Genomic DNA, 24,778 nt, shown 5'->3' with positions numbered 1-24,778 from the left:
GTATTGAGCCCTAGCATTGTTACAAGAGAACTGGGTTGGACATGGTCCCTGGCCCACATGGGGCTCACAGTCTAAATAGGAGGGAGTTGAACTGAATGCCCATTTTGCAGGTGAGGAAACAGAGGCCCAGAGAAGTGACTTGTCCAGGGTTCCACAGCAGGCAGGTGGCACAGCTGGGATTAGAACCGAGGTCCTCTGACTCTCAGGCCCCTGCTCTTTCCACTAGGCAACAACACCATTTCATTTCAACCATCCAGTGGTATTTTCTGAGAAGCTGCTGAGTAAGCCTTCAAAGCGTTATTGAGGGCACATCTCCTCCAAGAAGCCTTCCATTTCCTTTTCTCCCACACCCTTCTGCATCACCCTGATTTGCTCCCTTTATTCACCACCCTCCTCAGCCCCTCAGCACTTTTGCACATATCTGCAATTTATTTATATTAATTTCTGTCTCCCCCTCTAAGCTCTACTTTAAGCTCGCTGTGGGCAGGGAATGTGTCTGTTACGTTCTACTCTCCCAAGTGCTCAATAAATACCATTTATTGATTGAGTTCCCAGCACTGCGTCAGTCTTTCAATCCATGGTTTTGTTTGAGCATTTACAATGTGCAGAGTATTGTAATAATAATAATAATAATGGTATTTATTAAACATGTACTATGTGCAAAGCACTGTTCTAAACACTGGGGAGGCTACAAGGTGATCAGATTATCCCACAGGGGTTCACAGTCTTAATCAGCATGGCTCAGTGGAAAGAGCCCGGGCTTGGGAGTCAGAGGTCATGGGTTCTAATCCCAGCTCTGCCAATTGTCAGCTGTGTGACTTCAGGCAAGTCACTTAACTTCTCTGTGCCTGTTACCTCATCTGTAAAATGGGGATTAAGACTGTGAGCCCCACGTGGGACAACCTGATCTCCTTGTATCCTTCCCAATGCTTAGAACAGTGCTCTGCACATAGTAAGCGCTTAACAAATGCCATCATTATTAGAGAAGCAGTGTGGCTCAGTGGAAAGAGCACGGGCTTTGGAGTCACAGGTCATGGGTTCAAATCCCGGCTCCACCACTTGTCAGCTGTGTGACTTTGGGCAAGTCACCTCACTGCTCTGGGCCTCACTTAGCTTATCTGTAAAATGGGGATTAAGACTGTGAGCCCCACATGGGACAACCTGATCACCTTGTATCCCCCCAGTGCTTAGAACAGTGCTTTGCACATAGTAAGTGCTTAATAAATGCCATCATTATTATCATTATTATTATTAATCCCCATTTTACAGATGAGGTAAATGAGACACAGAGAAGTTAAGTGACTTGCCCAAAGCCACACAGCTGACAACTGGTGGAGCCAGGATTTGAACCCATGACCTCTGACTCCAAAGCCCATTCTCTTTCCATGGAGCCATGCTGCTTCTCTGTTGTACCCCACTTGGGAGATACAGTGCAACTGGAGTAAGGGTTTGGGTGCATACAGATGATGTAGCTGACAGTCCCTGTCATCAAGGGCCTCCCATTAGGGAAGAAAGGTGAGGGGCATTATCATTGTAATTACTACTAATAATAACAACGGTGGTATTTGCTAAGTGCTCACTCACTATGTGCCAAACACCATGCGAAGCCCTAGGTAGATACAAGATAAGCAGATTGGATACAGTCCCTGTCCCACATTGGGCTGACAATCCAAGAGAGAGCTAGCAGGCATTTCATCCCCATTTTTTAGATGAGGAAACTGAGGCCCAGATAACTTTGGTGCCTTGCCCAAGGTCACCCAGCAGTGGCAATGTTTACTGAGCATGTACACACTGTACATACGATTGAATGTACTGCGCACTTGAGAGAGTGCAGTAGAATTAATAGACCCAATTCCTGCCCTCGGTAGGTTTACAATCTAGTGGGAGAGGCCAACCTTCAAATAATTTGCAGGAAGGAGGCAGAAGAAATGGATATGTGTGCATGAATCAAATTTTAAATAATAGGATGTCGATAAATTCGACAGTTCCAGGGCTGGTTGTGAGTCCTCATGTGCTTCAGAGTGGGGACAGGTCTGCTGGAGGGGATGGGGTATTGACTGAAAATGAGAATTTTATTACTCTATTTATTTATTTATTTATTTTACTTGTACATATCTATTCTATTTATTTTATTTTGTTAGTATGTTTGGTTTTGTTCTCTGTCTCCCCCTTTTAGACTGTGAGCCCACTGTTGGGTAGGGACCGTCTCTATATGTTGCCAACTTGTACTTCCCAAGCGCTTAGTACAGTGCTCTGCACACAGTAAGCGCTCAATAAATACGATTGATGATGATGATGATGATGAGAACACGGCACTGTGCTAAGTGTGCAGTAGAAGTGAGAGCCACATTCCCTCCCCGCAAGGAGCTTACAACTTGATATTTCTAAGTTGCTCAACTTTTCATCTTCCTAATTTTCTGTCTGCATCCAATTTTTATTCCCTCGTTTTATTTGGAAGTCAAATTGTGCAAGAGACTAGAGTTTTTTGTTTGTTTTTTTCCTGAGTACTGCTAAGAAAAACACCTGAGATTGGAAAAAATCCCCCAAGGAAGCATCCAGAGTGTGAACAAAGCAGTAAAAGTTGGAAGGTTAATTCTGTTCTGTTTACTGCAAGACCAAGTTGTTCAGCTCCCCGGGCTGGGAGAGTTGTTTCCCTTAATTGGAGTACACTTGTTGATGTACCAGCAGGAACATTCCTTTGGAAGCTGGATTATCGAGAAATGTATTTATTATCACTCAAAAAAGGTGCCCTGGGGGACAGAGAAAAGCCAGAAGGCAACGACTTTGCCAAGTACACTGCAACAAAGTGAAGCATTCAGTGTTTTCAGAAACAGAATTAGAACCAGGATTTCTTGCTTGAGTGGAGGTTTGGTCTCTTTGTGGCGTGGCTTGGTGGGACCTCGCTGAGTGCTCAGTGGGCTGAGCTCTCTCCATCCACGATCGATTCATTCGGGTGTTAGCGGGGACAGCCAGAGTGGCTTAGACCTGAGCATCGTGTGCTTGGCTCTGGTTATTGCCTGGTTACTCTAGGCACTATACATAATACAATAGGGTTGGTAGACATGGTTCCTCCCCTCGAGAAGCTGACAGTATAACCGGGGAGACAGATATCAAAATAAATTACAGATAAAGACCACAAAGACGTTACGAACACTAAATGAGAAAACGCGAGAAAAAGAGCGATGGTCTAATAATTTAATGATATTGGTTGTTTCTTAAGGGCTTACTATAAGCTGAACACTGTGCTGAGAGCTGGAGTAGATATATACCAGACAATGAGATGTAGCCCCGGTCTCACATGAGGCTCATAGTTAAAGGGGAGAGAGAGAAAAAGGGCAAATATTTGTATTTGTGAGAGGTCAAAAGGGGAAAGTTGGTAACTGACCTTACCCCATGGGCTTCTGGGTCTCTAGTCCAAAACGAGGAAAAGGGTGGTTCTACATCAAACCAGCATCCAGATTCAATATCAAATATGTCCCCAAAATATTCTTCGTCACTAAAAAGGTGACATGAAAGGCAACGGGGGCATGTGGAAGAGCCTGGAGGCCAGGAAAGCAAAGATACCTCTTCTTACTCCCACTCAGACCCTGAGCCCCCTGTCCTTGCAGCTACCCCAGCGCTTAGTATGGTCTTGGCACATAGTAAGTGCTTCACAATTACCTTCTGTAAATCCACCTTTTGTTTCCTTCTGCTGGGCTGGGAGAGATTCTTCAGCTCTCAGGGCCAGGCACATCACTGCCAGCAGCATTTGCTTATATGAGTTTGCAGAAGAAGAGGAAGACACAGACACTATTCGGCTTCTTTCTGAGAGAGGCAACAGCAGCTGACTGCAGGAGGTTCCATTGTTTCGCTCCTGCTTCATTTTTCATGCCATTTTGACAGATTCAAGGAGAATATCGGAATTTACTCACAATTTCGGCGTAGGGCAATCTCTGCCTAGGAACTGATTTTCTCATCTGGTTTTACACTGCCCTGCTCGATTGATGTAATCTGGCTAACGGGGACTTCATTGAGCTAGAATGTAGCAGCAGTAGTGGTATTTATTGAGCTCCTACAGCGTGCAAATCACTAAACTGGGCACTGGGGAAGAATCGTGGGGAGAATTAGACTCGTCCCTGGTCCCCAAGGGACTTCCGTTGCCAGTGTTGAAACTCAGTTGCCCTAGCGGAACTTGTCAGGTGGGGACCGGTGTGCAAGTGGCATTGAGCCAACCAGGCTTGTCCTTTACTCAGTGAGATCCTTCATGCAGGTTTTCGGTCCTGAAGGCTCTCGTCCATCACTCTTGACAGGCGAATCCATCATCCTAACCAAGGTGGCTTTAGCTGCTAAATGGCTTCTGTTCTTCCTCAAGCCTGAGTCACTGGCTGATGCCAAATGGGCATGTAGAGAAACTCCAGTGTTCCTGGAACTACTTGATGAGTGAAATGGCTCCTTCTGGTGATCCAGAGGGGTCAGTGCCCCTTTCCTGGGAGCCCTGGAACTAACAAGGTGTAGTCAGGGGAGGGAAGGCTGAAGCAGTCCTTCATTTGCAAATTAGCCATCTAATGAATGTAAATTATCCATACATTACATGTTACTTTTAGCCTGAATTATTCCTAAAATACCCTGGGGGCCTTGTGCCCAGCCTGCCGCCAGAGACCGTGGGTTGTGCGCTGGGTAGCCAATCTATAGGTGTTCCAGTCCACCCCTTAGGGCAGTGCATGGGTCCAGGAAATGGAGGGTGGGAATGGGCTCACAACCAGCGGACATGGGGCTGCAACCTCTCTTCCCATCAAAGTCCATTCTGGTCCTGGTGTGCCAGTGACCTCTTGGTCGTCTAGTGCATAGCACTGAAAGCCAGCCATCGGGTCAATGGGAGAGCCATCATGGCCAGAGGGCAGTGCCTCAATCCACCGACCATTGCCTGGATCTCGTGTGTGTGTGTGTGTGTGTGTGTGTGTGTCCGTGTCCAGTCCTCAGAGTGCCAGCCCCTCCTGCCACAGAGACAGCAATTTCCCCATTGCCCTTGGGCCAGTGGCCAGGTGAGAGGGGGCTCGGTTGCCTTCGCCAGCAGACTCCAAATGGAGCCTCGGACGGTCACCAGCATCCGGATCTCCCATCTCATTCACAGAATTCCCGACCTGTGACCCGCTCACTCAGTTTGTCTGTGGGAATGGAAGATGTGTCAGCAGCAAGTGGCGATGTGACTCAGGCAAGGCTGGGCCATCTTCGGGGTGGTAGGGGAGGGAGCTGGGTCGTCTCTCCTTGGGGTGGTCAGTGGGGGGAGGGGAGAGAGCGGGTGGGCCACTGGGGCCTGAGTGGCAGGGCTGAGTGAGGGTTGGAGTGGCCCTGGGTATGGGAAGACCTGGATCTCACCACTGTGGTCCCAGACCCTAGGGAAACCTCATAGGTTCGGGGGAGGAGAAGTGGGGGAGGTGTAGACCGAAGCACTGTCCCATTCCCCCTTAGACCGTGCCATTCGGAAGCCAGACTGAAAAAATGGGAAATAGGGGCCTTCCTCAAAATGGTGACCAATAGAGCAGACTGAAAGATGAATGTTTTCTTTTGCTTCCCTCAAATCTGTGTGAATAATGGTCATGATGGTACTAGTTTAATGCTCAGTTTGTGCCAAGCACTGTGATAAGCCCTGGAGTAGATGTGGGATAATCAGATCGGACCCAGTCCCTGTCCTGCCTAGACCTCCCAGTCAAAGTAGGAGGGAGACAGAAATTTAATCCCCTTTTTACAGAGGAGAAAACTAAGGCCTAGGCAAGTTGTGACTTGCCCAGATGGCAGTGGACAGAGTCAATATAGGACCCAGGTCCTCTGAGTCCCAGGCTCTTTCTACTAGATTTTCTTTTCCTGTGGATAATGGTCAAAGGCAACCACATCCTTCCCCTTTCCTCTTGTCGCATCGCCCCTTCCCCCTTCCTACCCTCCTCATTTTCAGCTCTCCTCTTCCCCTCCAGAGGAGGGATGCCTTGCCACTGAGATGGGGTGAAGAGGCCTTTGCAGATTTTGCTTTGCTCCCCAGGACAGCCTGGCATCAGGGGATGGGCAGGGAGGGGCAGGGGCAACCAGTCCACCCACCATCCTCGAGGGCACTGCTACTTCCCTCCAGCCTCGTGGGCTCCTGGGCTCTTTAGATGACTGTGCAGGAGGCAGTGCCCAACTCTGGGGAGCACGTGGTGAACTGAGAGGGTGGCCGTGCCTTAGTCCTGCACTTGGGAGCAGCCCAGGGGTGGGATTGTGGAACCTGGGAGGTGAAAGGGACACTGCCGAGGGCGAGACTCCAGTCCCAGCCGAGTGATGGGGGGCCAGCCCCCCGCCCTCCTCACGTGGCGCATCCCGCGGTATGGTTCCCATCTCCAGATGACGACTGCGGTGACGGGAGTGATGAGCTGGGCTGCGTCCACGCGTGCTCCGACGGCCAGTTCCGCTGCTCCAGCGGCCGCTGCATCCCTGGACACTGGGCATGTGATGGAGAGAACGACTGTGGGGACTTAAGTGATGAGGCACCGGCCTCCTGTTCCACAGGAGGTGGGTTATTTCCTTGCTGGCTTATTATGTGCTAGCCGTTAAACTAAGTGCTGGGATAGATACAAGATAATCAGGGCCCACATTGGACTCACAATCTAAGTAGGAGGGAGAACAGGAGTTGAATCCCCATTTCACAGATGAGGGAACTGAGGCACAGGGAAGTTGAGATACTTGCCCACGGTCAGCCAGCAGACAGGTAACTGAGTCAGGATTAAAACTCAGGTCCTCTGACTCCCAGGCTCTCTCCACTAAGGAACAGAATGAGTGAGAAAGGGACATTTTGGGAATTGCCAGTCTGTATGGAGGAGGAAAATGGGCCAGCAGGACACAGTCTCCCTCCCTGCTCTTTCCAGACCTGATTTCCTGCCGCCTCTTTCCCTTTCCCTTCTTCCCAGTCCTTAAATGTTTTTCCTCCCATCTCAATCAACCCATCTCTCCATTGTCCCCTTTCTCTCTCACTCCCTACATTTCCCAGTACACCCATGAAAAAGCCAAGCACAACATTAAAGAAAGGCACCCAAATTAAACCCATTTGCCTTTGCCCCAAAGAAGGCAGGGACCGTGTCTAATGGAAGGCACAGGCACCAAACGATGGTGATTTAGAAAGGAAAAGAGTTATGAGATAGGTGTAAAGATGAAGAGCGGAGCACATCAGAGAGGGTTCACAAGTGCCTGTGAGGCCTGCTGGGGCGGTGGTTGGAACGCTGTGGCCTCACTGGTATTTATTGAACACAACACTTACTGGGATCAGAGGATTGTCTAAGCACTTTTTTATGGCATTTTTAAATAATATAATAATAATAATGATGGCATTTGTTATGTGCTTACTATGTGCCAAGCATTGTTCTAAGTGCTGGGGGAATACAAGGTAATCGGGTTGTCCCACATGGGGCTCACAGACTTAATCCCCATTTTACGGATGAGGTAACTGAGGCCCAGAGAAGTTAAGTGACTTGCCCAAAGTCACACAGCTAACAATTGGCGGAGCCAGGATTTGAACCCATGACCTCTGACTCCAAAGCCCATGCTCTTTCCACTGAGCCACGCTGTTTCACTGTACTAAGTGCTGGGGTTGGTACAAGCTAATCAGCTAGGACACGGGCTATATCCCATTGGGGCTCACAGTGTCCCCATTTTCCAGATGAGGTAACCGAGGCATAGTGTCTTTTTATTGTTATATTATGCTATCCCAAGCACCTACTACAGTACTCTGCATACAATAAGCACTCAATAAATTCAACTGAATGAAATGAATGAAAAGCTAAGTGGCTTGTGGACAAGTGGCAGAGTCGGGATTAGACCCCAGGTCCTTCTGACTCCTGGGTTCTGCTGTATCCACTAGGCCACGATACTTCTCTAGTGCACGATACAATAGAGTTGGTAGATGTAATCTCTGTCCTCAAGGAGCTTACAGTCTAGGTGGGTGAAGGAAATAATCTGGGGATTCTTAGGGATTTGGGGAAGGAAAGAATTTGGAGAAGGTGGGCTTTTTGGAAATCTCTGAGGCTATTGGCTAGCCAAGAGAGCAGGTGGATAGATGCCATTTGTAAACCTCCCTCTCCATTATTCAGGGGTGTGCTTGTGTGCGCATACATGCTGTGCGACCCTGGGCAAGTCACTTCCACTTCTCTGAGCCTCAGTTACCTCATCTGTAAAATGGGGACTGAGACTGTAAGCGCCACATGGGACAACGACTGTGTCCAACCCGATTTGCTTGTATCCACCCCAGCACTTAGTACAATTCCTGGCACATAGTAAGTGCTTAACAAATACTGCGGTTATTATTATTACACACACCCATGTGAGCTTTACCCAAGCTCACAGGCTTGATGCTGCCTCAGGCCACCCCGGTGACCTCATGGCTGAGCTGCTGGAACTCAATATGGAAGGTGTGTGGGTGAGGCCGGACGGGATCCTCCCTGGAATCGACACAAACATACGTCACTTGCTGTAGGCAAGCAGACCCTGGCTGATCTGAGTTCCCTGCAGAATTCACTCAGGTTTAGGTAGAAACGGAAAACCTGCTACCTGTTTGTTCTCCCGGGGCCCGGTGTTAGTGGCAGATGCCGGAGTCCCCTGGCACGGATGACGGATGGCCCTTAGTTCCGAGGCTTCAGGACCAGCCTCTGCGCAGAGCACTTGGTTAAGTGCTTAGCGGCTCGCACCGCACCCATGCTCCCTTCCCTGCCAGTTGCGTTTCCGCTAGGTTGGAATGGGCATAGCACAGGGTGAAGGAGCCCTGGCAGGAGCACAGCACATGATGGAGGGCACGTGTGGTTTTTGCCCACATGAGCCAGCTCCACGCAGAGTCAGGATTAGAACCCAGGGCTCCCAGTTCAGTCAATCAATGAACAATTTTTTTTGGCACTTGTCATGTGCAGAACATTGTGCCTTGCCTCTGGGGCAACAAGGGCCCAAGTTCGCCGCCTCCCAACAATTCGGGCACTTTGGGAGGAGCAGGAACTCTTTCAGACCACCAGAGAATCATTGAGAACATCAAGGTTTCCACCTTACCCACACTGCTACCATTCGCTACCTTCCTCTAGTGCTCTGGGTTAGTTACTGTCACCTCCAGAGGGCCTGGTTTATTATCAGGGAGTGACAGTATTATTATTATTATCAATAATGACAACACTAATAGTATTTGTGAAATGATTACCCTATGCCACAAACTGTATTAAGCACTGGGATAGATACAAGATAATCAGGTCACAGTCCCTGCCCTATATGCTGTGCATAATCAAGGTAGGAGGGAGAAGAAAAGATTTTTGAATCCCCATTTCATAGATGGGAAACTGAGGTAGAGTGATTTTAAGTGACTTTCTCAAGGTTACACAGCACACAAGCAGTGGAGCTGGGATTAGAACTCGGATCCGTTGATTCCCAGGCCCGGATTCTTTCCATTTGGCTGTGTGGCTTTCTGAGGAGGGTAGTTATTGACGTCACTAATCTTGTCTCAGTGCAGGCTTTTTTCTGTAATTGAATCATGTCCTCTTTCATCTCATCCTCTTGCTGGAGGAAAGGTTGGTTGAACACAGCTGGGCCTTCTCGAAGAGAGCTCCATTTCTCTTGCAGTATCTTCAGCTACTCCCCAGGGCCAATTTCAATTTAGAAATGGTTACCCCTCTCTGTGCTGAATGATTCCAACAGGAGTCTGTTGGGACCGAGGTATGGAAAGTGGTGTCAGTTGCTTCTCTAGAACATACTGGAATATTCCTTTGCTGTTTTCTTTTTTTTCCTCTGAAAAGGCATCTGACCTGGATTTATAGATATCCTAGTCCTTTCAAGCCTCCTGTTTGGATTACTAACAGGGGAGATTTATTGCCTGCCGTGGTCTGTAAACAAGCTGGGACTACTAGTACAGCTGTGATCTCTTATTTATACTCCCAATAAAAAGGAAAAAGAAGTTTCAAATCCAACACATTATTGACCTTCCATTTTGATTCAGGATGAGTAATCTTCATCCAGTTCCCAAATCCATGAGGGTGTTGAGACTGTCGCACTACTAATGTGACCACTCACAGGCCTAGGCTTGCACTCACAGGTCTTTGGCTCTTCATTTTTTGCCCTTTCCAAGGTCTCTCTTTCCAGATTTCCCACTTGCTCTCTTAGCCCTGGCTCCTGAGTCACTCCCTCCATTCCCACTCTCCACCAACCAGGAGCTGGCAGCATCTGTGCATCATGTTTTCCCCTCATTTCGTAGGGTACGATTCCCAAATACACCTCTCCATCCCTGATCCTTCTCCTTGCTTTCCATCTCACACATCAGACCATTGCACTAAGCGAGAATGAAGCCCATGTCACCACTTCCTGGAACAGCCCCCCTCTCCTCTTCCTCCTCCTCTTTTTCCCCACCTCTCCCAAACCCCTGGCTCTCCTCACAGTTTGCTAGCTTCCCAACTCCCAGGGGCCACCACCAGGCAGAAGTTTCTCCTGGCTTTTTTTTCTGACTTTCTAATGGATAGTTCTTCTGTATGAGGGATTTCTACCTTGGATGTCCTCTTAACGTGGAGATTCCAGTCTGTTTGCAGTTATTCATCTCTAAGACTGGTGCTTGGGAAGAGCTCAGGTGGTAGTACAGTGCTCTGCACACAATAAGCGCTCATTAAATATGATTAAATGATTGAATGATGAAAGCTTGTGTTACTATTAATAATTGTGGTATTTGTTAAGCACTTGCTATGTGGCAAGCACGGAGGTAGATGCAAGATAAGTAGGTCTACCACAGTCCCTGTCACACCCTGGGCTCACAGTCTAAAGAGTGGAGAGAACAGGTATTGAATCCCCATTTTACAGGTGAGGAAAGTTGCCTTAGGTCACAGAGCAAGGCAGGGGTGGAGCCAGGATTAGAACCCAGGTCCCCTGAACCCTAGGCCTGTGCTCTTTCACCTAGGCCAGGCTGGTTCTAGTTTCTAATGGGGACTCCTGCTCTGGTCTAGTGACTTGTAGCAGACAGTTTGGTTGCTCTGGAAATGACTTTCAATGGGAATTGGAGGATGCCATGATGACTGCCTCTGGTCTTCCCCCTCCCCTCCACCGCCAATGTTTGAGAGATGTTACTCTGCTAAGATTATGAGAATCACTGCTCTGGCTTTAAAACTCCAAAAATTTGTTTGAGGGAAAATTGTCCCGTGACCTCCTCTCTGACTAGAGAAATAAATGATCTGATTTAAGTTTCCATTCCCCTAAATTGAATCCCTCTCCTGAGATTATGATAATATTTAGACAGCCTAACACGGTTAATTATTCATCCACAAGCAGCCAGTTTTTTGAGGCAAATCATCTTTGAAAACATCATTTTGACCAGTAGCTCCCGAACCTCAGTGTTGAGCTCTGCTAACCGAATATCAAAGGTTGGAAATAGAATTTGAGGAAATTATGCGGATTCATTCTGAAGGAGAATATATTGGAGGGAGAACATGAAAATCAAATGGTCTTAAAGCACATGTAAAGACTCTTCCAGCAGCTGCCAGCGATCCCTAACACTCAGATTTGATAAGCGGCTGTCACTGAGGGACGTAGTCAGTGAGGCGTCAACTTGTGATTAGGAAGATGCAGTCTTCAGGGATGTAGACCTTCCCAAACAGCCAACCAAGCTCTCCTCAATCTCTCTTAAGGGTGTATGCTCTCTCTCTCTCTCCCTCCTTCCCTCCCTCCCTCCCTCTCCCTCCCTCTCCCTCTCTCTTTCTCTCTCTTTCTCTCTCTCTCTCTCTCTCTCTCTCTCTCTCTCTCTCTCACACACACACACACACACACACACACGCACACACACAGACTCACAAAAAAAATTTACTTACACACATTGTCAGGCCCAGTATTCCAGCCCTGGCCCCTTTGCTGTACAGAGACCCCCAGCTGCTGAACAGTTTTGTGTTTTGTTTTGTTAATGGCATTTCTAAGTGCTTACTGTGGATCAGGCACCATGCTGACAGTTAGGGTAGATACAAGATAATCAGGTTGGGCACAGTTCATTTCCCACACGGGACCCCCAATCTTAGTCCCCATTTTGGCGATGAGATAACTGAGGCACAGAAAAGTGAAGCGACTTGCCCAAGGTCACCTAGCAGACAAGTGATGGAGCTGGGACTAGAACCCAGGTCCTTCTGACTCCCAGATACATGCTCTTTCCATTAGGCCATGCTGCTTCTCTGAGTTTCTGAACCCCACACCTGCATCCCCCTCCATGGTCTTCCCCCAGGGCAGACATCCTGGGCCTTCTGTGGGCTGGGTCCTAGTGGGAGATCCTCTCTGATGCCTCAAGTGAGATATTTGCCCTGAGCTTAAACACCTTGCCTTCTGCCTCCAGAGCGCAGGGGAATGTTCAGAAAAAAATGCCTTTCCCTGTGGGAATAGTCATTCCCTGGATTTGTCTAGCACCTCACTCATTAAGCACAGTCAGTGAATATTAAATGACAAAGAGAGCTCCTCTGGGGTGGCAGTGGTAGGGGAGGAAGAAACAGAGCTGCTACATTCTCCCCATCTGAGGACTTAATAAATGTCAGCCTTTCCAAAGTCACCTTATTCCCAATGATCGTTAGCATTGTGGCTGGGAAGGCAGGTTCAACTGTAGAACCATGGACCAATATTTTTTTTATTTCACAGCAGGGTCATTGGGAAATGTGGCTTTACTCCTTTTGGGCTAGTCTAAGAATTTTTGAATTCATAAAATTAGAGGTTTTTTGGTTTGGTTTTATTAAAAGTTCCCCTGCTTCTTGCCAGCTATCTTATTACTCTGTAATTTTCCTGAACTAAACCTTTCCCTCAGCTGAGTGTTGACACCCGAGGGCAGAATTTAACTTATATTTCCAATAATCTGTTTCTGTACAATGTTCGTTGTTAGCTGGGTGCTGTATGAATTATTAAATAATCAACTAAAATTGAACGCATGGGGCCTTTCAGATTAAATCCGCATATGTTAAGTGACTCCTTACCCTATTCCTTCCTATATTACTGCTCTGGGAAGCCTTCCTTGACTAACCTCTCTTTTCTCCACCTTATTCTCCTTCCCTTCCCTTCTTCCCTGTACCTCCATGCACTTAGATACTCACCTCACCCCCTTGGCATTTATGTGCATATCCTTATCCTTAATTGCTTCCCCTACCTGTCAATTTATTTTCATGTCTGTCATCCCCACTCCTTCAGGGTAAGAATCTTGTTTACCAAATCTTTCATACTCCGCAACCTAGTAAGCGTTTTAAAAAATGCCAGTGTTATTCGTCTTTAAAATTTTCATATTTCTGGACCCAAGTGCTGACATTTACATGCACCTGCATGTACATAAAGAAGTGCACCAACAAACCTAAATTCACATTTATCTTCAAATCGCCCCCTCACAAGAGAGTGGGATTGCGGGTGGGGCAAAAGACAGGAAAGTCAAAAGATCAAACGTAGGAGTCCTTGAGATTTGTAGACACAGTGTGTGAAATTGGTTGTGTTAAATTCTGGTTCTTGAAGCTCAAGGCAAGCAGATGGGATCTCTCTATATCTTTCTCCCTCCCTTTCTCTCTTCCTCTCTCTCCTCCCCCTACCCCACCAACATGTCCGAGTGGGGAGCAGGTACTTCAGCCAGGGGTTTGGGGTGAGCAGGGGGAAAATAGCTGGTTCATTCCCTTCCTGTGGACAAGTGCAGCCGAAAGGAGGAGGTAGGATCACGACTGCTGCCTGATCCAGGTGTCCAGGCTTCCTTTTAGATTCCAAGATGACCCTGTGGGAAACACAAAAGGAACACAAAATAATATGATCTCTTCTTCCTTCCTTCCTCCCTCCCTCCCTCCCTCCCTCCCTGCCTCCCTCCCTCCCTGCTCCTCCTCCCTGCTCCGTTTTCTCCCTCAAGAGGTTGGTGTTCCCGGCGGGTGCCGTGCCCAGGAGTTCCAGTGTCTCCCTGATGGAAACTGTGTGCCCGACCTGTGGCGCTGCGATGGTGAGAAGGACTGCGAAGATGGCAGCGATGAAAAGAGCTGCAACGGAACCCTCCGGGCGTGCGACCGGAAAACCAAGTTCTCCTGCCGGTCCACAGGTAACCCAAAGCATGGCACTGGCCCAGCCTGGTGACAGTGGCCCACCGCTGCTGTCTCCTGGGATAGCCCTACCCTCCCTTGCCACAGGCCCTTCCTAGGGAGCCAAAGAAAGCATTAAAGGTATTAAAATGGGGTTTAATACTGTGAGCCCCATGTGGGAAATGGACTGTGTCCAACCAGTTTAGCTTGTATTTGCCCTAGCGCTTAGTACAGTGCCTAGCACATAATAAGCGCTTAACAAATAGCAGAAATACCACCAGGGAGCTTGAGTGAGTGTGCTTCCAGGATCCGTGACAAAAACCACACAAACATACCTAGCTATGTGAGTGCAATTCACAAAAATGCAGGTATATGACCAATCTCATTCCGATAATGAAATATCTCTGGGATGTGCTTGAATGAATTCAGTTCTTGATTTCCAAAGTGTTATCTTTGACTCTTTGTTATCTGTGATTCTTACTGGCATGTTCTCATCAGCATGTGGTATTTTCTCTTGGGGGAGCACTGGCTAGTGCAGAGAAGCAGTGTAGGCTAGAAGATAGAGTATGAGCCTGGGAGTTAGAAGGACCTGGATTCTAATCCTGGCTCTGCTATTTGTGTACTGTGAGACCTTGAGCAAATCACTTCACTTCCCTGTGCCTCAGTTCCCTCATCTGTAAAATGGGGATGAAGACTGTGAAATCCCATGTAGGACAGGGACTGTGTCCAAACCGATTATCTTTCATCTACTCCGGTGCTTAGAACAGTGCCTGGCCCATAATAAGCACTTAACAAATACCTCAACTATTATTTTTATTAAGAACGTGAGTTGAGACAGAATGAAGAGTTTGGACTGAGGTGAAAAGGGCTGATTTGCTAGAGGGAGAGATCTAGGGGAGAATCTTGGCACTAACGGTCAGGAGTTTCAACTTGATGGGGAGAGAAATGGGAACTAGTCAAAGGTTCTGAAAAGCGACAAGACAAGGGTGACATTTTAGAAATGAGATCCAAGCCTGCGACATGCTGAATAGACTGAAGGGGAAGAGGCTGGAGGTAGGGAGACCAAAGAGGATGCTGATGCAGCAACCAAGCTGGGAAGGGAGGAGAACTGCAGGCAAAGTCAGAGGACTGATCCTAAAGGACCTTTTGGAGAACCCCTTTCCCATTTTCAGCCCTAATCCAAAATTCTCACAGGTCTTCCCAAGACACAGCTGTCTGTTGTTGCTTATGAATGTGGAGGTATTGTGACAATTCTGTCACAAAGCCTGCATCCAGCAGACTGGCAAACAGTGTCGTCGGCCATGCCTAGCTCTAACAGCCAGAACCAAGGACTCTGTTCCTTAGAACGGCCCATTCAAACCTGCTCTATTCTGGACCCCAATTCTGTCCTGTGAAGAATGAAATCCGACCCATTTTCACCATTTGTCGTCATAATCAATTATTAACACTCTGTGGGGATATAACAGTAGGGTACAGCAGAGCCTCCAAGCCCAACTACTTAAATGTTTTTGATGCCTTTGCATTATTAATAGTTGGCATTATTTTATCAGTTATTTAGTATTTATGTATTTATTGAAATCCTGCAAGCATCATCTGGAGTGCAGAGAGAGACTTATGACCACCCTCTAAGGATATAATAGCTTGAAATTGCAGAACCTTTTTATTTTTTCCAAAATGATTACCCATCATCTACCTAACTTTGTCCTCACAACATCCCCGTTTGGTGGAAGAGGGAAAGATAATTATCACCATTGTACCAAGGAAGAACCTGAGGTCCAAAGAGGCTAGGTGACTTTGAGGTCACACAACTAGCTGATGGCAACTGGCCTGGGAATCAGAGGACTTGGGTTCTAATCCCAGTTCTGCCACTTGCCTACTTGTGACCTTGGTCAAGTCACCTCACTTCTCTGGACCTAGAGTCCCCACCTGTAAAGTGGGGATTCGATATCTTTCTCCCTCCTGCTTTGACTGAGTCCCATGTAGGACAGGGACTGTGTTCAGTCTAATTACATTGTATCTACCTCAGGACGTAATAGAGTATTGGTGCTTAACAGATACTATTATTATTACTACTATTACAAAAACTTGGGTCCCCTGACTCTTAGACCAATAATCTCTCCCCCAAGCTATACTACCTCCAGTCTAGCTCAAAATTAACAATCGGCAATGCTTCTTCCTCTGACAAATAGTGTAACTCACAGAAGCACTCAAGGCCACCAGGAAGGCATTGTTATTCCAGTCCAATCATTTATCCCGTCCAGATTTCTATCTCTCACAACAAGGGCCAAAGCAACCCGGCCGAAAGGCCTGGATAGTCTGCCCAGGGCGACACACCTGCCAGTGAAGAGTGGTGACCGACATACTGGGCTCTGTGTCCTTCGTATTCCTTGCCTCATCTGATTGAACTGATTTCACAGTCTGAAGCTGAACTTTCCTTTAAAGAAAGAGACAAGATAGAGCAGCTCTGAAGAAGAGAAAGAAGTCTGGGTGTTGGTGCCCCCAGCTCTGAGAATGGACAACCTTGTAGACAAGCACTTCGGTTTCGACCCGTTGATGGGGAGAGGGAAGGAAGCTCCTTTCCCTGGGCATGGAAAGCCTGGTGTCACCTCTTTCCCCTGCTCCCACACTCAGTCAGTCGTATTTATGAGTGCTTACTGTTTACAGAGCACTGTACTAAGCACTTGGGAGAGTACAATATAACAGTAAATAGACACATTCCCTGTCCACAAGAGCTTACAGTCTAGAGAGGGAGCTCCCTGAAGTCAGGGACCTCGTCTCCTTACTCTCTTTTATTTGGAGGGGAAGGGTCCCCAGGGTGGTCACAAAGGTGCCGAGCGACCTGTGGCATTCATGTCGCCCATGGGTCAGCCTTGGAGATTGGCGGGAGCCCCTTGAGGTCTGATTGGACGCAGTCCACCCTGGTGTGGCTTTGGGGCAGAGCCTGAGGGGCTTCATCTCGGGGACTCCCTCCCCAGGGCTCAGTGGGTTTGAAGGAGGTTCAGGGAAGTCACCATCGAGTTAGGTCCTGCCAAACCCTGCTGAAAGTTTTGAATAGCTCCCAGAATACCTGGGGTTCCAGCGAGGGTCTGCTATCCGAATCAGGTCTTCAGTCAGAAATCATGGGGAACACGGTGACCCATTCCCATGCATTTTAAATAGGCCCTTCTGTTGTATTCGGAAACAGAGATGAAAACACGGTTCATTTTGTCACGTGATCCCGAGAGATGCTAAGATGAACCAATCAAGAAAGATTTCAAATCAGGGTTTTTGTGGGTGCACAGCTGTAATTCCAATGTGTAACTTTCTAAGTGCTAACTTTCCCACCCCACTCCATATGACACCTTGGGCTAACCGGTCTACTGTTAATCTATGCTCAATGGATGCCATTATCTAATGAGAATTGAAGAGTGTTTCAATCGCTCTGCTTAAGCCAGGTGGATTGAAAGGCCTAGAAGGAAGGGGAGGGAAGCCTCAGTCCAAGGTGAGCCTCTCAGCCTGATCTTGAGACCAAGAACCTCGCTGCCAGGGGCACTGGCCTTGGGGTTCTGCGGGGCACTCCAAGAGGGCTGCCCCAGAGCTGGCTGCTGTGGATGGCCACGGGGCCAACCCGTCTGACCGACGGTCTCTGACGTGTCCAGGGCGCTGCATTAACCGGGCGTGGGTTTGTGACGGAGACCTTGACTGTGAGGACCGGTCGGACGAGGAGAGCTGCGAGGTCTCTCTATGCGTGCTGCCCCGATATCCCTGTGCCAACGACAGCTCCATCTGCCTGCCGCCCGAACACCTGTGCGACGGGCGGCCACACTGCCCAGATGGATCTGACGAAGGTCATCTCTGCGGTAGGTGCCCCCACGGCTCGTTCTTGGAGTGACCCTCAGCTTCCCAACGATGGGTCTCTCCTGGGACACCCTGGTGTCCAGCCCACTGAGGGCCCATTTCTGGCCCAGCCCAGCGTGTCTGTGAACTGAGGCTTCTCCTTGTATTCATGGGGATGGAAGCAGGATGCCGAGAAGCAGGCCTGGAAACAGATTACCAGGGGTCTCATCATCCAGAGATCAGAGCGTTCATACTTTGTGGGATTCTCTATGGGTAAATTGGCCATTCCATCCTTGGATGGTATTTACTGAGTGCCCCCTGGTTGCACAGCACTGCACCAAGCATTTTGGGGAGTTCAGTACACCAGGGCCGGTGTGGCTCCTAGCATCCGATTCCAGATGCTTTGGGTGGTTTGAGCCTCTACGCTGGGGACACGGGTGGGAGTAGGGAAGTGACCTCAAGGCTAGGATCCCCGGGTCAGTCTGCCTGGCCAGCCCCAGTTCTCTTGGTCCCACCTGGCTGGCCGGACCAAAACTCAAGCCCCACAGAAGGGCTGGAGCGTTCATTTATTCATTCATTCAATCGTTTTTATTGAGCGCTCACTGCGTGCAGAGCACTGTACTAAGCACTTGGGAAGTACAAGTTGGCAAAATATAGAGACGGTCCCTACCCAACAACGGGTTCACAGTCTAGAGCGTTGACTCCATCTTGTCACTTCCCACCCCACCCGCAGATGAGTGCTCTCTGAACAACGGCGGCTGCAGCCACCACTGCGCCGTGGTCCCCGGGAAAGGGGTCGTGTGCTCGTGCCCCACAGGCCTGCAGCTGAGCCTGGATGGCAAAACCTGTGACGCCGTGGATTACTGCAGCAACCACCTCAAGTGTGCCCAGGTGTGCGAGCAGCAGGAAGGTGCCGTGAAATGCTCGTGCTACGGAGGGTGGGAGCTGAACGCAGATGGGGAGAGCTGCACCAACATTGGTGAGTCCACCCTCAGCACCCAGCCACTGCTGACAGTCGTCTCCGGAGCCTCATTAATGAGCGGACCCACAAGGGTGGGGAGGCGGAGGGGTGGGGGGCTTTCCGCTGTGCTGGGTAATCAATCAAGCGGTGGTATTCATTGAGTACTTACTGTGTGCATAGCGCTGTACTAAGTTCTTGGGAGAGTACACTACAACAGAGTTTGTAGATACATTCATTCATTCATTCAGTCGTATTTATTGAGCACTTACTGTGTGCAGAACACTGTACTAAGCGCTTGGGAAGTACAAGTTGGCAACATATAGAGATGGTCCCTACCCAACAGTGGGACCACCGTGACCGTACGGTTAAGAAGGGGAGACAGACATTACTATAGATAAATAAATTACTGATATGGACATAAGTGCCATGGGGCTGAGGTGGGAGGATGAATAAAGAATGATTAATAATATTTCATAATTATGGTACTTAAGTGCTTTTTACTATGGGCCCAGCACTGTTCTAAGCACTGGGTTAGATAGAAGATAATCAGGCTGGACGCAGTCCCTGTCCTATGTGGGATTTCAGAGTCTCAACCCCCATTTTACAGATGAGGGAACTGAGGCACAGAGAAGTTGTGACTTGCCTAAGGCCACACAGCAGATGAGTGGCAGAGCTGGAATTAGAACCCAGGTCCTTCTGACTCCTAGCGTATATTCTATCCAGTAAGCCATGCCTCTTCTCAAAAGGGAGGAATTCAGGGCGACGGAGGAGGGAGTGGGAGAAGAGCATGGTGTAGAGTGGCTTAAGCCCAGGCCTGGGAGTTAGAAGGTCATGGGTTCTAATCCCGGCCCCACCACTTGTCTGCTGTGTGGCTGTGGGCAAGTCACTTCATTTCCCTGTGCCTCAGTTACCTCATCGGTAACTGTGTCCAAATCAATTTGCTTGTATCCACCCTAGCGCTTAATATAGTGCCTGGCACAAAGTAAGTGCTTAACAAATGCCATAATTATTATTATTAGCAAGAGGAAATGAGGGCCTAGTCAGGGAAAGTCTCTTGGAGGAGATGTGCCATCGATTAGGCTTTGAAGATGGGGAGAGTGTGTTGGATGTGAAGAGGGAGAGCGTTCCAGGCCTTTTCAACTGGGTAACTATTGTGCAGGCACAGATTCACACAGGCTGGATCCCAGACACCCCAGGGCACAGCCATCCACCGGGCACCAAGCCCGGGACCCTGGAGAGGAGGGACTCTTGTACCCCACATTCTGTCCTGGGCGGCAGGGCCCATCCCCAGGAGCAAAGGCCACTTGCAGAGTTAAGATTGAACACAGTCACATGTCATCAGAGTCCACTGTTGTCGCAGCTGCTGTAGCTCTGCTTCTGTGTAGTGCCACATGGAGACAGTTCCCAGCTAGGGGGAAAGAACCGAGACGGGCATCCCACTGGTGATTCTGATAAAATGGGCCCGGCTTCTGGCAGCATCGTTCTGGACACTCACCCCCGGTCGATGTCCACTGCCTGGGGCTGACCTGTTTCCTTTTGAGGGTTGCCTTTGGTTCCCTGGGGTGTCAACATCCAGATCCCTGAACACCCTGCCTAAGTGAACCACATTTTGGGGAGCACAAAGCTGGGCCCTCCCCTGATTGTAAGTCGAGAGCAAGTGGCCTCCCTGGAGGGGAGATGTTCCAGGGGGACTTCCCATCTGCGATAACCTCCGGGGTCCCCTCCCAGGAGGGTACGGTGACACACTTGCATTTCCGTCTAAGCGGCCGCCGGAAATGACTGTCGCTGCAGATCCCTTTGAGGCCTTCATCATCTTCTCCATCCGGCACGAGATTCGCAGGATTGACCTGCACAAGGGGGACTACAGCCTGCTGGTGCCTGGCCTGAGGAACACCATTGCCCTGGACTTCCACTTCAACCGCAGCATGCTCTACTGGACCGATGTGGTGGAGGACCGGATTTACCGTGGCCAGCTCTCGGACAGTGGAGGTCAGGGCTCCCAGGTCGGCTGGAGGTCTAGGAATGGTGTCCCGAGATTGAGGTGGCTGCTTCGTGGGCATCAGGGTCTTCAGCCCAGCCAAGATATCGTTGGGTCAGCCCCATTGCCTTTTGGATGCTGTTGCAGTCTGAAAATTACGAGAGCAGTGGGGGACAGGAGAGACACACCGTTACTCCCCGGGCACCTGGTGGTGGGGAAGACCCTGCCCCCATCAATCAGCCCACCCATCAGTACAATTTATTTGGTGTTTACTGTGTGCAGAGCACTGTGTTCAGACCTATGGGGGAGCACCTTGTTCTCCCTGGTCCCCCAAGGGTGCAGGATTCTCCCCGGTAGCTCAAGGGGTAAACACTCCCTAGGTGACCTCTATGACAGAGCTTTTAACTGTGAGCAGTGATGACACAAGTGAATTTTTCAAGCCTGCCATTTGGTCCATATGGGCTCCTACAATCCTGCAGAGATGACCCCCAGAAGTGATCAGTTCTCCCAGGCCTTGGGGTTTACATTCCAGAAGATTCCCATGACCCAGTAAATGCACACACCGGCACGCATGCCGTGGCCCCCACCATGTGTGCTCATCTGCTTCTCCCAACATCCTTCCGCGGTGTGTATCCAGAGAGGCCCGAGATGTTGGTTAACTGTCTCCAACTCTCCAACAGCAGCACTCTAGCCAAAGATAGGTGCAGAGAGAAGATACTAAGGTAGGATGGGCATGCAGTGATGGCAGGTAGTCCAGTGAGAAGTTGTGCTATGGTGGGATGGGTGTGCAATGGTAGCAGGTAGTCCAGTGAGAAGTGGGGTGCTATGGCAGCAATGGCGGGAAGTGCAGTGAAAAAGTGTGCTGTGGTGGAATTGGTTGGATTGGTGGGCCAGTGATGACGGAGGGAAAAGCAGAACAGTGGAACTAGCCCAGTAGCACAAGGGTGTGCCCCTGAGGGCCAGACAGGCCTCATTATGGATGCCAGTTGTGTCCAGCTTGGGGCTGGGCACTCCCCCTCCAGTTTTTCTCCTTCCTTCCAGGAGTGGGTGCCATTGAGGTAGTGGTGGAACACGGCCTGGCCACCCCCGAGGGCCTGACCGTCGACTGGGTCGCCGGAAACGTCTACTGGATCGACAGCAACCTGGACCAGATCGAAGTGGCTAAGCTGGACGGCACCCTGAGAGCCACGCTGATCGCCGGGGCCATGGAGCACCCCCGAGCCATCGCCCTTGACCCGCGATACGGGTAAGAGGACACCAACCCATCCTGATCCCCCCAGGGCCTCTTGTCAGGCCTCAGCCTCAAGCCCTGAGCAAGTTTTTTCCCATCAAACCTCGTGTATTGGCTGCGGTACCAGGCAGTACACTAGGTGAGATGCTCCACCCAGCGATACTCACCAGCATTTTCTGGGACAGAAACTTCCCTTGCCTGGTCAAGTGGTCAGACATGGACAAGTGGTTGCTGGGACTCTGACCATGACAAAATTATTTATTTATATTCATGTCTATCTCCCCCTCTAGACTGTAAGCTCACTGTGGGAAGGGAATGTGTCTATTGTAGTGTTCTATTGTACTCTCCCAAGCACGTAGTATAATGCTGTGCACAGTAAATTCTCAATAAATATAACTGATTGGGGGAAGGTTGCGTGTATGTGTGTGTGTGAGAGACAGAATCTGTGGAAGTGATTGCGCACAAACGTGTGTGTGTGTGTGCATTAGTGTAAATGTGTGTGAGGGGGTCTGGTGGGGATGATGCTGTTGCATTTCTCCTTCCTTCCCGAGACGCTTGGTGTTTGGGTATTCTTGGGTCCAGCTGAATGAAGAGGGCAGTGACAAGATTCAGGGAAAGTGCAGTGTTGGTGGGGAGGGGTCGGCCAGCAGATTTTCCTGTGGGGTCCCCTGCCCACTATGATCCCTAAAGTGAGTCAGGGAGAGTCCCAAACCCCAATCAGCACCTTGACCGGCTCAGCCCCCGGGCTGGCTCGGCCCAGGCCATGGGCTTCCGTGAGCTTCTGCAGCTATTGCTCCATTCAGAATGGCAAACATCGAGGTGAACCTCGGGCACATTGCGCTCCTGGATGGCAGTTCTCTTTCCAAGGTGGCAAGGTTTTCCCCTTAATGAAGGCTGGGGTGTGGGAAGCTCCCCCAAGAAAACTGGCAATCTGGCATCGTTATAAGTAACGGAAATGCTTAAGCATTCAGGGTAATTATTATATGTACAAGAATGATAATCGGTATCGGTATTTATCAACCATCTCCTATGCACAGACCGCCTTACTGAGGTGCTTGGGATAGTACAGTAGCATCAGTAGATGTGATCCTTGCTCTCAAGGACTTTCACTCTAGCAGGATAAAAATAAAGAGGGAAACTTGCCAGACCAGGAGATCCTACCTGCAAGGGCCTGTCTTTTTGCCTTGAGGTTCTGGATGAAGTGGGGAAATCTCTGAGAACTGGAGTTTAATGGACTGCCTTAGAGAGCATGAGGGAATGAAATTTTAATTTTCTTGAGATGAACGGTTGAGGATTAATAAGGTTAATTTTAGGAGATTTGAAATAGAACTACTATAATTCACTAGACTGGGGAAACTAGCTCTTTGGAGTCATGAAAATATCATCCTTGCTTTTGTCTTTTGGGGCAGGTGACATGTCTACCAACTGTGTTATATTGTACTCTCCCAAGCGCTTAGTACGTGCTCTGCTCAATTGCTCTGCTCAATTAATGTGATTGATGAATTTACTCATATTCCTCAGCACCCAGTACAGTGCCTTGCTCCGTGGCATAGTGGATCGAGCATGGGCCTGGGAGCCAGAAAGTTGTGAGTTCTAATCCCGGTTCTGCCACTTGTCTGCTGTGAGACCTTGGGCGAGTCTTTTCACTTCTCTGGGCCTCAGTTCCCTCATTTGTAAAATGGGGATTGAGACTGTGAGCCTCATGTGGGACATGGGCTGTGTCCACCCCAATTTACTTGTATCTACCCCAGCGCTTAGTACAGTGCCTGCCATCCAGTAAGCGCTTAACAAATGCCACAGTTGTTACTATTATTATTACAGTTGTCCTCCAATAGCTACTTAAAAAAATGTTGTCAAAGGCGATGACTTTAGGCCACTGAGGAGCAGCTGGGCAGTTCAACTTGAACCCTGCTTGGTTTTGTCCATTTCTGACCAGGCAAAACTCTTCTGGGTTCCCCCTGGGCTTTGATTGATAAGTGCAGCTTAGAACTTGGATTAGAAACTTGTGCTCTGGTGTCTACTCTGAGACACCTGGCCCTCTTGGCCCTCCAAATAGGGTCGGTTCCCCCGACACGATCACTTTAAACCCGAAACCGACTCGGCTTCTAGCATTATTTGGCTGGAGCTGTTGGCCACGACTTTGGGATTATAGATCAGTGACCTAATTTTGAGCCACGATAGTGTATTTTGGCCTTCCGCAGGCAGACCTGATGGATGATAATGGCCCTTCCCGAACCGTAATGGCCTTTTGTCTAATGGTCTCCTTAAAGATTCTGTGGTTTATGGCTCATTGACCCCATTTAGATCTGCCACGGTGAGACAGATGAATGCTGGGGCTGTTGACTCAGTGGGCCAGAGTGGCTCAGTCCAGGCAGCTTGGCTGATTGTGACCAGGCCACCTGGGTGCCCTAGAAGGAGTCCAGTGGGAGTGAGAGATAGCACAATAAAGGAACTAGAGGAGAACTATCGGTCTAGAAATTTATCCAAATAAATGTGCCTCAAAATCCACTCTATAAAAGGTACAAGAGCTGTATTTCATAATTGTGGTATTTGTTAAGCACTTACTATGTGCCAAGCATTCAGAAGCAGTGTGGCTCAATGGAAAGAGCCTGGGCCTGGAAATCAGAGGATCTGGGTTCCGGCTCTGACACTTGTCTGCTGTGTGACCTTGGCCAAGTTCACTCGTTCATGTGAGCCTGTTGTTGGGTAGGGATTGTTTCTATTTGTTGCCCGAATTGTACTTTCCAAGTGCTTAGTACAGTGCTCTGCACACCGTA

At 49.1% G+C, this 24,778-nt stretch overlaps 1 protein-coding gene across 1 annotated transcript in view; it reads left to right on the top strand.

Annotated features, from left to right (window-relative positions):
• The window catches only part of LRP1B (LDL receptor related protein 1B), a 564,327-nt gene that overhangs the window by 307,319 nt on the left and 232,230 nt on the right, over nt 1-24,778 (top strand). Inside the window, exons 19-25 of the mRNA XM_038750885.1 lie at nt 5,111-5,191; nt 6,352-6,519; nt 13,853-14,035; nt 17,654-17,854; nt 18,565-18,810; nt 20,584-20,781; nt 21,812-22,016. Of these exons, the coding sequence (XP_038606813.1) occupies nt 5,111-5,191; nt 6,352-6,519; nt 13,853-14,035; nt 17,654-17,854; nt 18,565-18,810; nt 20,584-20,781; nt 21,812-22,016 (1,282 nt within the window). The remainder of the gene's footprint in view (nt 1-5,110; nt 5,192-6,351; nt 6,520-13,852; nt 14,036-17,653; nt 17,855-18,564; nt 18,811-20,583; nt 20,782-21,811; nt 22,017-24,778) is intronic.

Source organism: Tachyglossus aculeatus, chromosome 9 (assembly GCF_015852505.1).
Source record: "Tachyglossus aculeatus isolate mTacAcu1 chromosome 9, mTacAcu1.pri, whole genome shotgun sequence".
NCBI classification, from domain to species: Eukaryota; Metazoa; Chordata; class Mammalia; order Monotremata; family Tachyglossidae; genus Tachyglossus; species Tachyglossus aculeatus.
This window is presented reverse-complemented; position numbering and strand designations above follow the sequence as displayed.